The sequence below is a fragment of the Xenopus laevis genome, chromosome 5L (genome assembly GCF_017654675.1).
Source record: "Xenopus laevis strain J_2021 chromosome 5L, Xenopus_laevis_v10.1, whole genome shotgun sequence".
NCBI lineage: Eukaryota > Metazoa > Chordata > Amphibia > Anura > Pipidae > Xenopus > Xenopus laevis.
This window is the reverse complement of record NC_054379.1, coordinates 52,351,884-52,365,123: the sequence shown is the minus strand read 5'-3', so window position 1 is coordinate 52,365,123 and position 13,240 is coordinate 52,351,884. Positions and strand designations below refer to the sequence as shown.

General features: G+C 41.7%; 1 protein-coding gene and 1 long non-coding RNA gene across 6 annotated transcripts in view; one reads left to right on the top strand and one right to left on the bottom strand.

Moving 5' to 3' along the window:
- Positions 1-1,334: 1,334 nt before the first annotated feature.
- dpy30.L (dpy-30, histone methyltransferase complex regulatory subunit L homeolog) lies at positions 1,335-7,849 on the bottom strand. 2 transcript variants are annotated; one of them, XM_018263070.2, is made up of 5 exons: positions 7,807-7,849; positions 6,279-6,343; positions 6,143-6,190; positions 3,354-3,496; positions 1,335-1,662 (listed from the first exon to the last, which is right to left on the bottom strand). In XM_018263070.2, the coding sequence occupies exons 2-5, from the start codon at positions 6,312-6,314 to the stop codon at positions 1,590-1,592; spliced, it is 300 nt and encodes a 99-aa protein (XP_018118559.1). In that variant the 5' UTR covers positions 6,315-6,343; positions 7,807-7,849; the 3' UTR covers positions 1,335-1,589. The 2 variants fall into 2 exon arrangements, with proteins under 2 accessions (XP_018118559.1, XP_018118558.1); XM_018263069.2 differs by lacking the exon at positions 7,807-7,849 and adding an exon at positions 6,664-6,803.
- Positions 6,911-13,240, top strand: part of LOC121393667 — a 111,493-nt gene continuing 105,163 nt past the window's right edge. For all 4 annotated transcript variants that reach the window (XR_005961234.1, XR_005961235.1, XR_005961233.1 and 1 more), the window contains exon 1: positions 6,911-7,002. This is a non-coding gene — a long non-coding RNA (uncharacterized LOC121393667). The remainder of the gene's footprint in view (positions 7,003-13,240) is intronic.

Here is a 13,240-nt window from a genome sequence, read left to right as displayed (position 1 = left end):
GAAACCCGAGAAGCAGTGCGTGCTGAGATGTTTATTACAACTGCCTCCTCTGTTCTGTCGGTCATTCTGATCAACCCTTAGGAGAAGCAGGATGGATGTATGCAGTCCAAATGTGTTCCCTTGTGCCTTGCGTAAGGGTAGAGCATCCTAAAGGAAGCGATAATCATTAACAAGGCGGGTATTGGGCAGCCTTGCGTCGCCAGAAAGAGAGCTGGATGCCGAGCGTAGGGAAAGGGCACCAAGCCGCTACCAAAATGGCGGTGGGGCGTGGCTAACCCCGTGGATACAGTACACCAGGGGAGACACAGCCGGCTAAGAAAAAAAAAAACTGCGGCTGTAGCGTATCCCCGAAGTCTGGCTAACAGCTCAGGTGCTAAGGGCAGGAGAGAGCCTGCAGCTTGGAAGGAGCTACAGGCCAGGCAGGGAGAGATGAAGAGGGAGGTGTACTGGGGTGGGGGGAAGCATGCAGGCACCTAGTATATATATGTTGGTGTCTTACCTGCTCAGCCAGTCTGCTTGTGCCCAGTTAGAGAACTTCCCTGTATGATAGGCTGGTGCGGACCTCCGAAGAGCGGGAACAGCGGCCTAGGGAAGGATGGAGCTTGCCTGCAGTCCTCCATAGAGTGGCAAGGCAGATGGGCAAGTCTTCCTAGGTGCTGTACCTAGCTGGCTGGGGGGGGGGGGGCTGGAATTAGAAGTGTTCTCGGGCCCAACTTATACCATCCTCCTTTTACGACTGGAAATAGGCTTTTTTCAACACTACCTTCATCATCCACACTAAAATGCCTTTATTCAAATCTTTGAGTGCAGACCACTGCATCCTGTACTTAAACTTATCAGAGACACTTTATCAAGCTAATAATGCCTTCCATGTTGTGCTCAAAATAACAATTTAAACATATATAAACCTACATTTAATAAAAAAAAAAAATTAAAAATACAGTACTACAATTTGGACAATTTAGGGCATACTTATTCTGCCCACCCACGTCTCTTGCTCTTTGGGTCTGCAGTTTAGGACTGTCACCTCACACATCAAATTTAAAGCCAAGTGATGCAATCTGATACCCAAAACAAACATTTCAGGAGAATGAAATGCTTTCCCTTTCTTCAGATGACAAATAGTAAAAGCACTTCCTGCAGACCACAGGTAGTTTCCTAATAAACTAAAATTAGCCTATAAATAACCAGTTATCGGATTTTTAGTTTTTTTGTATGTAAATTGTCCCTGTATAAGAATTTTAAATCAAACTGAATGTAAATCATCTGGTTTTTATATTGAGGTATATATAATTTTCCTGTTAAAAGGCCAAAAGATTACCAGGAAATGCAGATTAGCAGTCACATTTTTATTTAAAAAAAAAAAAAAATCTGGTCAAAAACAATAAATTCAAATTATTTGCAAGAAATAGGCCTCTTCCCTTTGTTGTCTTGTTTACCACAGTGTCTGTGTCTAAATGTCCACCTTTGCTGGGAAGATGAACTGATACATTTGAGTTGTATTATACTGTGGACAAAATGCAATCTGTTCAATAAAGTCTTTTAGTAATCAATATTTATGTAAAATGGAGCAGGGAGATGTATGCACTCTAGCTTCGTTCCTCAAACTGTGTCTTGTTCTTTAAGAGATACGCTGCAAGGAATTCTATGGGGTTTGGTGGCCTGTGAAGGAAAAAAACAAAAAATACAAGTAAAATCTCTCTTACAAGTAAGACCAGTAAAGTCAGAATATGAAATATGAATTTACAAGTTACGATAACGTTTAAAACACGATCATAATCACATGCAATGATATTTTTATTTTAAAATGTTTTCTTCACACATTTCTTGACCCATGATGAAATGTATTGTGTAATGCCTCACTGAACACAAAACCCAAATGAGGCCTTATTTAGTAACACAATGAATACAGGTATCTGCAAATGATTGAAAATTGCAAACAAATGGCATTACAAGTGATTCTGCTTTTAAGAAATAATTAATACATGCTTGACTCAGTTCAGAGTAGTTCATCTCTGTTCATTTAATGGGGTTGTTTACCTTGGAGTTAACTTTTAGTGTGATCTACAGAGCGATATTTGCGATTGGTTTTCATTTTTTTTTTTATTATTTGTAGTTTTTGAGTTATTTGGCTTTTTTATTCAGCAGCTCTGCAGTTTACAATTTCAGCAATTTGCTTGCTAGGGTCAAAATTACCCAGGCAACAATGCATTGATTTGTATATGAGAAAGAATATAAATACAGTATAACTCAGAATTTACGTCCCCTGATTTAACGTTTTCCCGGGGAGGGAGAGAGAGAGAGAGAGAGATTCGGAAGACTGGCGTGCTTAAGTTACAGAAACAGATGTTAGGCACAAGCTTGTGAGTAGTAACAGAAGCGGTTTTGGAGAAGGAGGGGTTGGGGGAGAAAGCTGTCTGGAAAGGGAGGCTGACCGTAGGGACCGGGAACAAGATCTTCACAAACAAGAGGCTGCTGTGTAAGAGAAGGTGGGGAAAGAAGCAGTCCGGGAAGGCAGAGTAAGGAACGGGGCACAAAACTATATAAGAAAGGAAGAGGAAAGGCACAGGAGTGGTGAAAAAAATCTTTACTTTGCTGCTGAAGGATGTTAAATAACATAATATAACATAGCTAGTAACACGATTTCAAATAAAAAAGGACTCCAACACATTTCAGTGCCCTTAACACGTTTCCCTAATTTAAGGTTTTCCCGGATTTTACGTTTTTTCCACAGTCCCTTGAGAAACGTAAAATCTGGGTTCTACTGTAGTAAAGGGTATGAATAGAAAGAGGAGTATTCAAAAACAGCAATAATATTTGTAGCTTTACTGAGAATTTGTTTAGATGGGGGCAGTGATCCCCATTTGAAAGCAGGAAAAAGTCAGAAGTAGGCAATTAAAGATCTATATAAAAAAAAAATAATGAAGACCAATTAAAAAGTCTTAGAATTAGACAGTCTATAACATACTAAAATTTAACTTAAAGGTGAACCACACCTTTAAAAACAGAGATTGCTCTATTTGGTAGATACTGCTAAACATTCTATACAAGTCAAGAGAGAGCTAGCATGAAGAGGGGAGCAAACTATTTTTACAATCTGATAAATATTTGAAGCATGTGGGCTTTTAACAAAACTCCTCATAGTTCCATTCTATGTTGCCCAAAGCCTGATCTTTACTACCCTTTCCCATTATACACTTTGCCCATAAACAAAACACAAAGGAGGTGACCGGAATATGAATTATTTTTTCACAACATGATAGCTAGGTTTGCATGCTGGTCTATTCTACTATAAAATAAGAAAATTTAAAAACAATTAGGTGACCAGTATGTAAAAAACAAAAAATACTTACCTTTCCTTTGCAAGCACTGAAAGGCCTTGTAAAAGTATAGGAACTACTGCTTGGTCAAGATACGCTCTTGTAGGCAAGCCCTGCAGATCAACCTTCTGTTTGGATATTTTTTCAGTATTGGTCTTCTCATTTTCGACTATTCGCTGGGAAGAAAATAACAGAATTATTGAAACCATTTGCTAATTTGTAGCTATCATAAAAGCGGCAAACAACGACTAAATAGGAAAACCCTCTAAAACACTATATTACATTACATTCCATATATTTAATAAGAACCAGACCTATATAGATCACATAACAGAAGTATATACGTAACTGTACCTCTTAAACAACATATTTTAACATAATTACAGCACCAGAATTAAGTATCTTAAATGAAAAACCACACCATCAGCATCCAAAATAACATAAATGCACCTTCATTTAGACTTAACAGAAAAGGGTTAAACCAAACAGTTAGTGGACTTCCATCCACAGTTTTCAGAATAGCCAAGATAGCTGTCTCTGACAGACAAATACTTTATAGTGTTCTCTTCCTAGATAAGCCCGCTTTGAGGTGAACCACAGCAATTGTAAATGCAGGCCGTAGGGGCAAGGACCACAGCAACATGCCTGCACGGTCCTTGTCCCAATGGGATTTTTTAAACATGTTTGATCAATATCTGGCCAGTTTCCACCCAGATATTGGTTAGGCAGGCCCATAGGGATAGCCCCTTTTAAAGCCAATAAGCTGCTAACTTGGTCCAGACCAAACCTGCATCTTTTATTGGCCAGTGTATGGTCACCTGAAAACTATAAAGGCAGATGAAGCCGACCATAAAGTGAGTTATGTAAATAGGATAGAGAATTAAATAGTAAGCTCTAATGAAGCAGGTACTGATGAAAATGATGATAATGGGGAGTTATTTACAGAGTAATATAGCAATTAGATGATACAATGATCTTAAGGTGGCCATACACTATAAAATATCGCCAAACAAGCAGATCTTAACCGGATATGCTACCAAAGGCAGGGCGATATCGGGTTAATCCGATCATTCAGCCCTAGGGCCAAACGATCGGATTACAATGCGCCGATGGGACTCCCTGATCAATATCTAACAAAGATATCGATCGGGCAGGTTTAATTTTTCTTTGCGATCGAAGACGCGTTGGCTAATTGATCAGATATCCATATCCCGTCACAACGTTGCCTACACAGGCAGATGGGGGGGGGGATTTGTCTAAAGTACTGACATAAACAGCTTTAATCTGCCTGTGCTCACAGCACGAGGTCAGATCCACGAAAAACAGAGAAAAAGAATAAAAGAGAAGAGAGATTTCCGCCAATATGGTGTAGTATTTTTCAAATGTGTACACACACATTTATGTGATTAGCATATACACTAAATAAATAAATAAATAAAAAAATGTCCCTTGTATCCACTCCAACGTATTATCCTAGACTTTATCTCATACGGATTTGTATAGAGGGGTACTCACGAACGTTTAAGGGATATTGTGTAGAAAAGAGGCGTAGATATCAGCAGCGGATTTTACATGCGGCTCCAAAGCTTCATCCCACTATGGAAATTCACTGACATAGCGTAAAATTGTAAACATCTTTAATAAACAAATGTTAAAAAATGCACTCACATTGTTCCAGTAATAAAATCGCATAAAATATTTTGTCTCCCACAATCACCGATTCAGCGTCCCCAAGAGTCTACAAGCTGTTGATATTTTGGTGCGAAAATTCGACGGCGTCTTTTCCCACCGCGTGTAAACCTCAGGCGCTTAGTGATGGCGTATTAGCCTTGACGCGTTTCGTCCTTCGACTTTTTCAAAAGGCAAGCCTTGACGCGTTTCGTCTTTCGACTTTTTCAAAAGGCAAGCCTTTTGAAAAAGTCGAAGGACGAAACGCGTCAAGGCTAATACGCCATCACTAAGCGCCTGAGGTTTACACGCGGTGGGAAAAGACGCCAGCGAACTTTCCCACCTAAATATCAACAGCTTGTAGACTCTTGGGGACGCTGAAGCGGTGATTGTGGGAGACAAAATATTGTGATTTTATTACTGGAACATTGTGAGTGGATTTTTTAACATTTGTTACAGTGTTTACAAGATGTTTACAATTTTACGCTATGTCAGTGAATTTCCATAGTGGGATGAAGCTTTGGAGCCGCATGTAAAATCCGCTGCTGATATCTACGCCTCTTTTCTGCACAATATCCCTTAAACGTTCGTGAGTACCCCTCTATACAAATCCGTATGAGATAGGATAATACGTTGGAGTGGATACAAGGGACATTTTTTTATTTATTTATTTATAGTATATGCTAATCACATAAAGGTGAGTGTACACATTTGGAAAATACTACACCATATTGGCGGAAATCTCTCTTGTCTCTGTTTTTCGTGGATCTGACCTCGTGCAGTGAGCGCTGGTTTTCCTTTGAAACTTTGAATCCTTGCTTTAAGTCTGAGGGAGAACAGACAGAAGATATACCGGCAGAGAAAGCCAACAACCAGAATCCTTGATATCCTTTTTTTTTTATTGTTTAATCTGCCTGTGTATGGCCACCCTTAGACCCACAGACCAGACTGAGCTCCATTACCAATTCTCTACTGAGGAACACATGAAACGACATGTATGCAGAGCCAGGCCAGGTGCCCTGGGCAACCTGTATGTGTCTACTCTGCCAATCCCTAGTTCCGGCCCTGTATGTACGTATGTACGTATGGTAGGAGTTGCAAATCCCATAAATGTGTTTTCTTGAATAAAAATGCAAGGCAAAATCATTTTGTACCTCAACATTCTCTGTGAGCCCATATTCAGAATGAGGGTTTTCGGAAACCTGATGAGGGAAAAAAAAAGAAATAGATCAGGAAAAAAACCCAGCAAGAGACCTCTCAATAAACACTCAAACCATGTATCCCCTATACCTGTGTTTGTCCCTCCATGCTTTGCTCTGTATCCATGGCAACACTTTAAAATAGGAAGCGACCAGCTAGAAAATAAAGAGATACATATGAGATATATGTTCAGTTAAGGGTGCAGACGATTCATTGTCATAGAAATAGAACGCTGTATCGGGGGAAGTTAAACTTTTTTAAAATAAATAAATAAAACTCGGCAAATCAAGCTTTTTTTCATAATTATGATATATGTGCACAAGAACATGCACAAGTCTGTTACACTGATTAGAATGCTATGCGCCGCTTCATTGTGTGAATAAACCAAATGCTGGTGGTGACACAGGAACGAGTAATAAGGCCGCGCATCCAGCCAGAGAACTCGCATAGAAACAAAGCGAGTATAGCCACCTACCTTGCGCCTTCTCTCCCCCAGCAAGCTCTGTATCCGAGGGAACACAAACACTGGCGGCAACTTCCCGCACTGTTTATACGGATTATCGTATAGGATAGACTAGGGTAGCTGCTAGTTCCCAGTAGATAAGACGCCGTGGGTGACGTCACGAACGTCTCCGTCACGTGACCTTCGGCGTAAAATGGTGGTCACGCGGGGATTGGCTGGAGCCTTAAGATACTACAGTGCTCCACTAAGAAGTTGTTTACGCTGAGTAGTAGGATTTTTCTTTGGGGCAGGATTTTATTCAGTCTTCCCTTGCGGCTGCGAACCTGTTACATACTTGCTGGTCTCTGTAAGGTGTGTGTCCTTAATATTAGGGGGTTATTGGAAGCTGTTTACACATAATGCTGTTGTGTGGTAACTGGGAGGGCCGAAGAATAAGCAGAAGCCACCCATACGTCACGCAGTTCCATTAGTCTGATTTATAGTGGCCATTTGCCCTGCTGCATCAGACAACACATGCTCCTAATGACAAAAGAGTTTTATTTAGACATGTTGGACGAGAATAAGCCTGGGTATTGCGCTTTATAGCAACTTATACCCTAATACATAACTACATGTGAATAACAACCACACTGTACAATGATTAAGAAGTGAAAACATATAAATATCCCAATACAGTGTCGGACTGGGACACCAGGGGCCCACCAAAGAACCATAGACCAAGGGCCCACTCTCAGTACTATTATTATTCTTCACCTCACTCAACCTCGATTCTCCTAGTCAGTGACCCCCATTTGAAAGCTGGAAAGCGTCAGGAAAATGAGGCAAATAATTCAAAGATTATAAATAATGAAGACCATGTCAAAAGTTGTTTGAATTAGTCATTCTATAATATACTACAAGTTAATTTAAAGGTGAACCACCCCTTTAAATAAACAGTATATGTGCCATGGTAAAGAAGAATATAACTGGAATATGACTGAATTTAAACATCCAAATAAACTTTTCTTGTGTAGGATATATTACATATTAACTGACTACATTCTAATAAGATTAAAAGGGGATATTTTACATAACCTTCATATTCAGATATATGATTAATCTTTCCTCAAACAATGTAGTGATGCAGGAAAAAAAAAAGTTTTGAATGCATTTTACCTGCTAAAAGTGTCATTCTATCAGAGCTGCAATGAGAGGTGGGAGTGTCTGTTCATTCTCTCACAGGAAATGGTCACAGCACTGACTGACAGGCTGAGCTCTGCTGTAGCTTGGAAAACTCCTCCCATCTCCCTGCCTGTGTGTCTGTTCCCAGTCTGCACATAACTGTCCTATTTCCTGTCCTTTGCATGGCAGTGGGCCAATAAAGGTTAATCCCCCGCCGGAAGGCAGCACAGGAAGTACAATAAAAGTCCACCCGGGTCCCCCCGCGCCCATCTCAATTCTCCTGTCGAAGATACCCCTTATACCAGAGGTGCTACTCTCTCGCTCTGAAGCGCCTGGGACCGAGGTCTCTTACCTTGTGTGTGTTCCAGGTGAAGCCGACGGGCTTCAGGCCTTTGTTGCCAATGGCGCAATCAGCCGCAATGCTGCCTTAACGGAGTTAGAGCATGCGCGATAAGACACCAGCGCCCATCCATCTAATGGCGCCTACATTTTCAAGCTACGTTTTTTTGTGCATGCGCCTTTTCGCGTCGGTTTAAAAGGACAAGCGCATCAAAGTTTAATTCCTCATATGATCTCAAACAAACAGGTTGCTGTTTCCTGTTTCTCTGGCAAGATTTCCCGAGCTTGAGGATTCTGTGTGCACCTGTACTCTCAATTGATCCCAGGTGTAAGTTATATGGAGGTTAAAAACGCTTGGAGCCTTATTCTTCTCAAATATCTCTTGTAATTACTTGACAATGTCATTTATTTTCCTCCAGACTGTCAATTATGAGCTGCAGACGCTTAGGCTCCAGGGGGTAAGGCACTAAGAGAGTATTTTCCATCTTGATTGATGCAAACAACAAGCAGCGGTGAGTAATTATAATACCTTATTTTTCAGGAGTCCCCCATTAAGAGAGGAATCTCAAAGAAGGAAGACTCCCAGAACTGACTGTATTACATGCAGAGAAACAGCAATTCAAGGCAAAAGGCTCTGTGAGAAGTGTCTGCAGGAAGTGGCTGATCCCTCCTCTGATCAACTGCACTCCATTAAAGACTGGATGCACACTACCATAAAACAATTTATGAGTGATATGGTCAATGTAGTTACTGAGAAAGTACTACACAATCTAGATGAAAGACACAAGACCCCCTCCTCTATGACCGAGGCCAGTGGCAGACCTCACAGGAAGACGCACTACTTCAGTGTTTCTGAAGGGGAACTATCTCTAACTGACCAAGAAGAAGAAGAACAGTTTGAAGATACCTGTTCTTTCAATCTTGAATACCTAGAACCACTCATCTAAGGGATGAGATTTTCTCTGGAACTCGACAATACGGAGGATACTCCCAAACATGACAAAATGTTCAGATCAGCAGTCAAGAAAGGGGGAAAAATTCCCGGTACACAGAGTCATCAAAGATACCATTTTGGAGGAATGGAAGACGCCAGATAAAAAACTCAATTTCTTTAGAAGACTCAAAAATATGTATCCATTCGAAGAAGAGGACTCGAAACTCTGGCAAGCCTCCCCCAAGGTGGATGCTGCCATCACTAGAGTGGCTCGACGTACTGCCCTGCCTGTGGACGAAGGGGTCTCGCTAAAAGATGCGATGGAAAGAAGACAAGACATGACACTTAAAAAGTCTTATCTAACATGTGGAATGTCTAACCAAGCCGTCAAATCTGGAACAGACAGAAAAAAGCTAATTGAAATGATTCAAGATGTTAAAACTGCAAACGAATTCACCACGGAAGCATCCATGGATCTCGTCAGACTCTCGGCCAAAGCCATGGCCCTTAGTGTGGCGGCCCGTAGAGCTCTCTGGCTGCGTCACTGGAATGCGGACCCGCAAAGTAAACATAACCTTTGCTTCCTCCCATTCGAAGGGTCACTACTGTTTGGTGAAAGACTCAACAAAATCATATCAAAAGCCTCTGCAGGAAAATCGGCTTTCCTTCCTCAGGACAAAAGAGACAAGAGGCCCTTTAGAAAAAATCCCCTGCACGAGGCTAAACAATACAGACTGGGAAAGCCCTTCACCAGGCAACCCTGGAGAAGAACCCAGGGACAAGGGGCACCCGGAAGAAGGGACTTCAAACAAGATAAGAAATCGGCATGAGGGTGCCCCTGTGTCTTGCCTTGGAGGAAGACTTCAGAATTTCAGGACAGTGTGGGCTCAACACGTGTCAGATCAATGGGTCTTAAAAACCCTAAGCAAGGGTTATGCCCTGGATCTTCAAAATTTTCCGACGTTTCATTTTGTGTCTTCAGAAAAGCCTCGATCTCCACTAGCAAATTCTACCCTAAAGATGATCCTTTGGGACCTACTAGACAGAAAGATCATCACAGAAGTCCCCAAAAGAGAACATTTCAGAGGCATATACTCTCACCTGTTCTTAAGAAGAAAAAAAGAATGGGGATTTCAGAGTAATTCTGAACTTAGGCCATCTAAACAAATTCCTCAAAACATAAAAGTTCAAAATGGAGACACTGAGGTCTATATGCCAATTCATAAACCATGGAGACTGGATGCTCAAAATAGATATACAAGATGCCTATCTGCATGTCCCAGTGTGGGAAACCACACAAAAAATTCTTACGGTTCCTGATCCTTGGGAAGCACTTTCAATACCAAGCGCTCCCATTCGGACTAGCATCAGCCCCAAGAGTTTTCACCAAGGTGCTAGCCCCCATGATGGCTTTCCTAAGGCTAAAGGGGATCCAGATTTTTGCATATCTAGACAATATATTGGTAAAAGCTCCTTCCAAAAAACTCCTTCTTCAACACCTGAGTATAGTTCTAGATACTCTGAAAAAATGGGGATGCCTTGTCAACTGGGAGAAGTCCATGTTGGAGCCAACACAACAGATTCAATTTCTGGGAGTTATCATAAACTCCAAAAAACTTCAAGTAAGCCCAACAGAGGAAAGGATTTCAGACATTCAACAACAAGCAGATTATCTGTCTTGTCATCCATCCTTGACAGCCAAGACATGTCAACAAATTCTGGGGAAATTCATGTCCACCATAGATGCTGTGAAATGGGCACGAATTCAAGCAAGACCTCTTCAGATAGAATTTTTGAACCAATGGAACAGTAATCACCTGGAAAACTCCCAGTTAATTCACCTATCGCAGACCACTATCTCTCATGGTGGCTCAGAAGAGAGAACTTGAAAGTTCCCGTATCTATTGCCTCCCCTACATAGGAAACACTGACCACGGATACAAGCAGAACGGGGTGGGGAGCACACTTCAAACACTTCCAAATTCAAGGGAAGTGGACACCCATGGAAAGCAAAAAATCCTCCAATTGGAGGGAACTGAAGGCTGTGCTACTAGCGATCCTACACTTCCAAAAAACATCTCAGGAAAAAATCTATCCTGATCAAATCAGACAACCTAACCACAGTGAGTTAATCCGTCCCCCAGTTAAATCCGTCCCCCAGTTAAAGACACAGTCCCTCCCTGGGACCTCTCACTAGTACTGGATGCATTAACCAAAGCACCCTTTGTACCTTTAGATGACATACCATTAAAAATTCTGACGTTGAAGACGGTCTTCCTACTTGCCATTTCCTCAGCAAAAAGAGTAGGAGAACTACACGCTCTCTCATCTGATGAAACTAAGATCCAGTTCCTTCATGATAAAGTCACTCTAAAAACTCGAGACAACTTCATTCCCAAGGTTTCCACAAAATTCCACATGTCTCAAGACATAGTGCTTCCTTCATTTTTTGAGAATCCCAAGAACGAAGAAGAGAAAAGACTCCATAATCTCGATGTGGTGAGATGCCTAAAGCTCTATATACACAAGGTGTCAAGTTTCAGGAAATCTGAAAATCTTCTTTTCGGAGGTCCCAGACGAGGCATGGGTGCTTCCGAAAAAAGTCATCTCAGCATGGATTAAAGAATGCATTCTCATGGCCTACTCCTCTCAGACAGTACCTGGGCCATCATCAGTCAAAGCACACTCCACCAGAGGTATAGCGGCGTCTTGGGCCTTCCGTGCCCAAGTTCCAGCTGACGAGATCTGCAAAGCTGCTACCTGGAAAAACCTACACACTTTTTCAAAACACTACTGTTTTGATGTTTATTCAAAAAACCTAGCTGGGTTTGGGCTAAGTGTCCTTTCAGCAGCTGCAATAAAAGTTCCTGAGTAATCCCTCCCTATGGCCCACTGCCATGCAAAGGACAGGAAAAAAAAAAATGTTAACATACTTACCGTGATTTTCATTTCCTGGACTGAAGCATGGCAGTGGGCAGGGGTTTCCCTCCCTACTAGGGGGTATTGTCTCCAGTCGTTGAGATGGGCGCAGGGGGACCTGGATGGACTTGTTGGCCCGCTGCCATGCTTCAGTCCAGGAAATGAAAATCACGGTAAGTATGTTAAGATTTTCTGTTTTCCATCTCTCTGCCATATCCCTGCCACCTGGGAACTGTATTTTAAGAACTTAAGGCTGCACATTTTGGACACCTGGGATGTGGGGGGGGGGTAAACCCCTTTCTACCACTTTCTAGAAACATAATAGATGGATTTTTCCCATTATACTAAGTCCAACATACCTCCCAACTGTCCCGTTTTTAGAGGGACAGTCCCTCTTTTGACAGCTCAACCCACAGTCCCTCATTTGCACTGGAAAGTCCCGATTTTCTCTGCACCGAACAGCCAGAAAAAGAAACAAAGTTTCTAACTTAATTGGCTTTTGGCAGAGAGCCCAGAACAGCCACAGCTGCTCATAAAATACTTTTGTAACAATTTCAAGATAAGGAAATAAGTAATTTTAACGATATAAGATAACAGGTCTCTTGGGAAAAGTTAGACTCACAGCTTAAAGGGCAATTCACCTTCACTATAAAAACTGTAATAACAAAAAAAACACAGAAATATGTTCAAACTTTCATAACCTGCCAAATTTTGTAAAATGAACATTGTAATTAGGGTGTGTGACCACAAAAATGGGTGTGATAAAAAAAAATCATCATGCTACGCGTGCCAACTTTTTGTCCCTCATTTTATTTCCAAAATGTTGGGCAGTATGTGTCCAAGGCCGCTTCATGCTAGTTATATGCAGCTTGGAAGTCTTCCAGCCACCCTCCCCTTACGTGCACAGATTTATGCTGAAGCCATTTGTAAAGCAAGCCTTCTCCCTCTATCTGATCATCACTGCTGCTCCCTGCGACCCTCGTTGTGTAGTGCAGGGAAATTCATTGGGGAGGGGAGAGGAGCGGGAAGGGTGACGGAGTGGAGTTAACTCTAAACAGTTTCAACTTTAAGCAGGCTAAATGTGTCACTGCTGGGATACAACTGCTTTAAATCAGTGGATCACTTCTTCTCCTAGCTCCTCACTTGCCTGCCTGTTAGTGCTCCATTCTGCTCCCCTCGCAACCTAATTGCTCGATGCCCTGTGCTTGTGAAGTAGTGATGTGCGGGTCAGGGTTT

Coding starts and splice junctions, on each gene's coding strand:
- dpy30.L (XM_018263070.2), bottom strand. CDS start 6,314: ATGGATACAGAGCAAAGCATGGAGGGACAAACACAG. Junction 3,497..6,142: donor GGCTCACAGAGAATGTTGAG/GTACAAAATGAT, acceptor TTTTCTTCCCAG/CGAATAGTCGAAAATGAGAA. Junction 1,663..3,353: donor TCAGTGCTTGCAAAGGAAAG/GTAAGTATTTTT, acceptor TTTCCTTCACAG/GCCACCAAACCCCATAGAAT.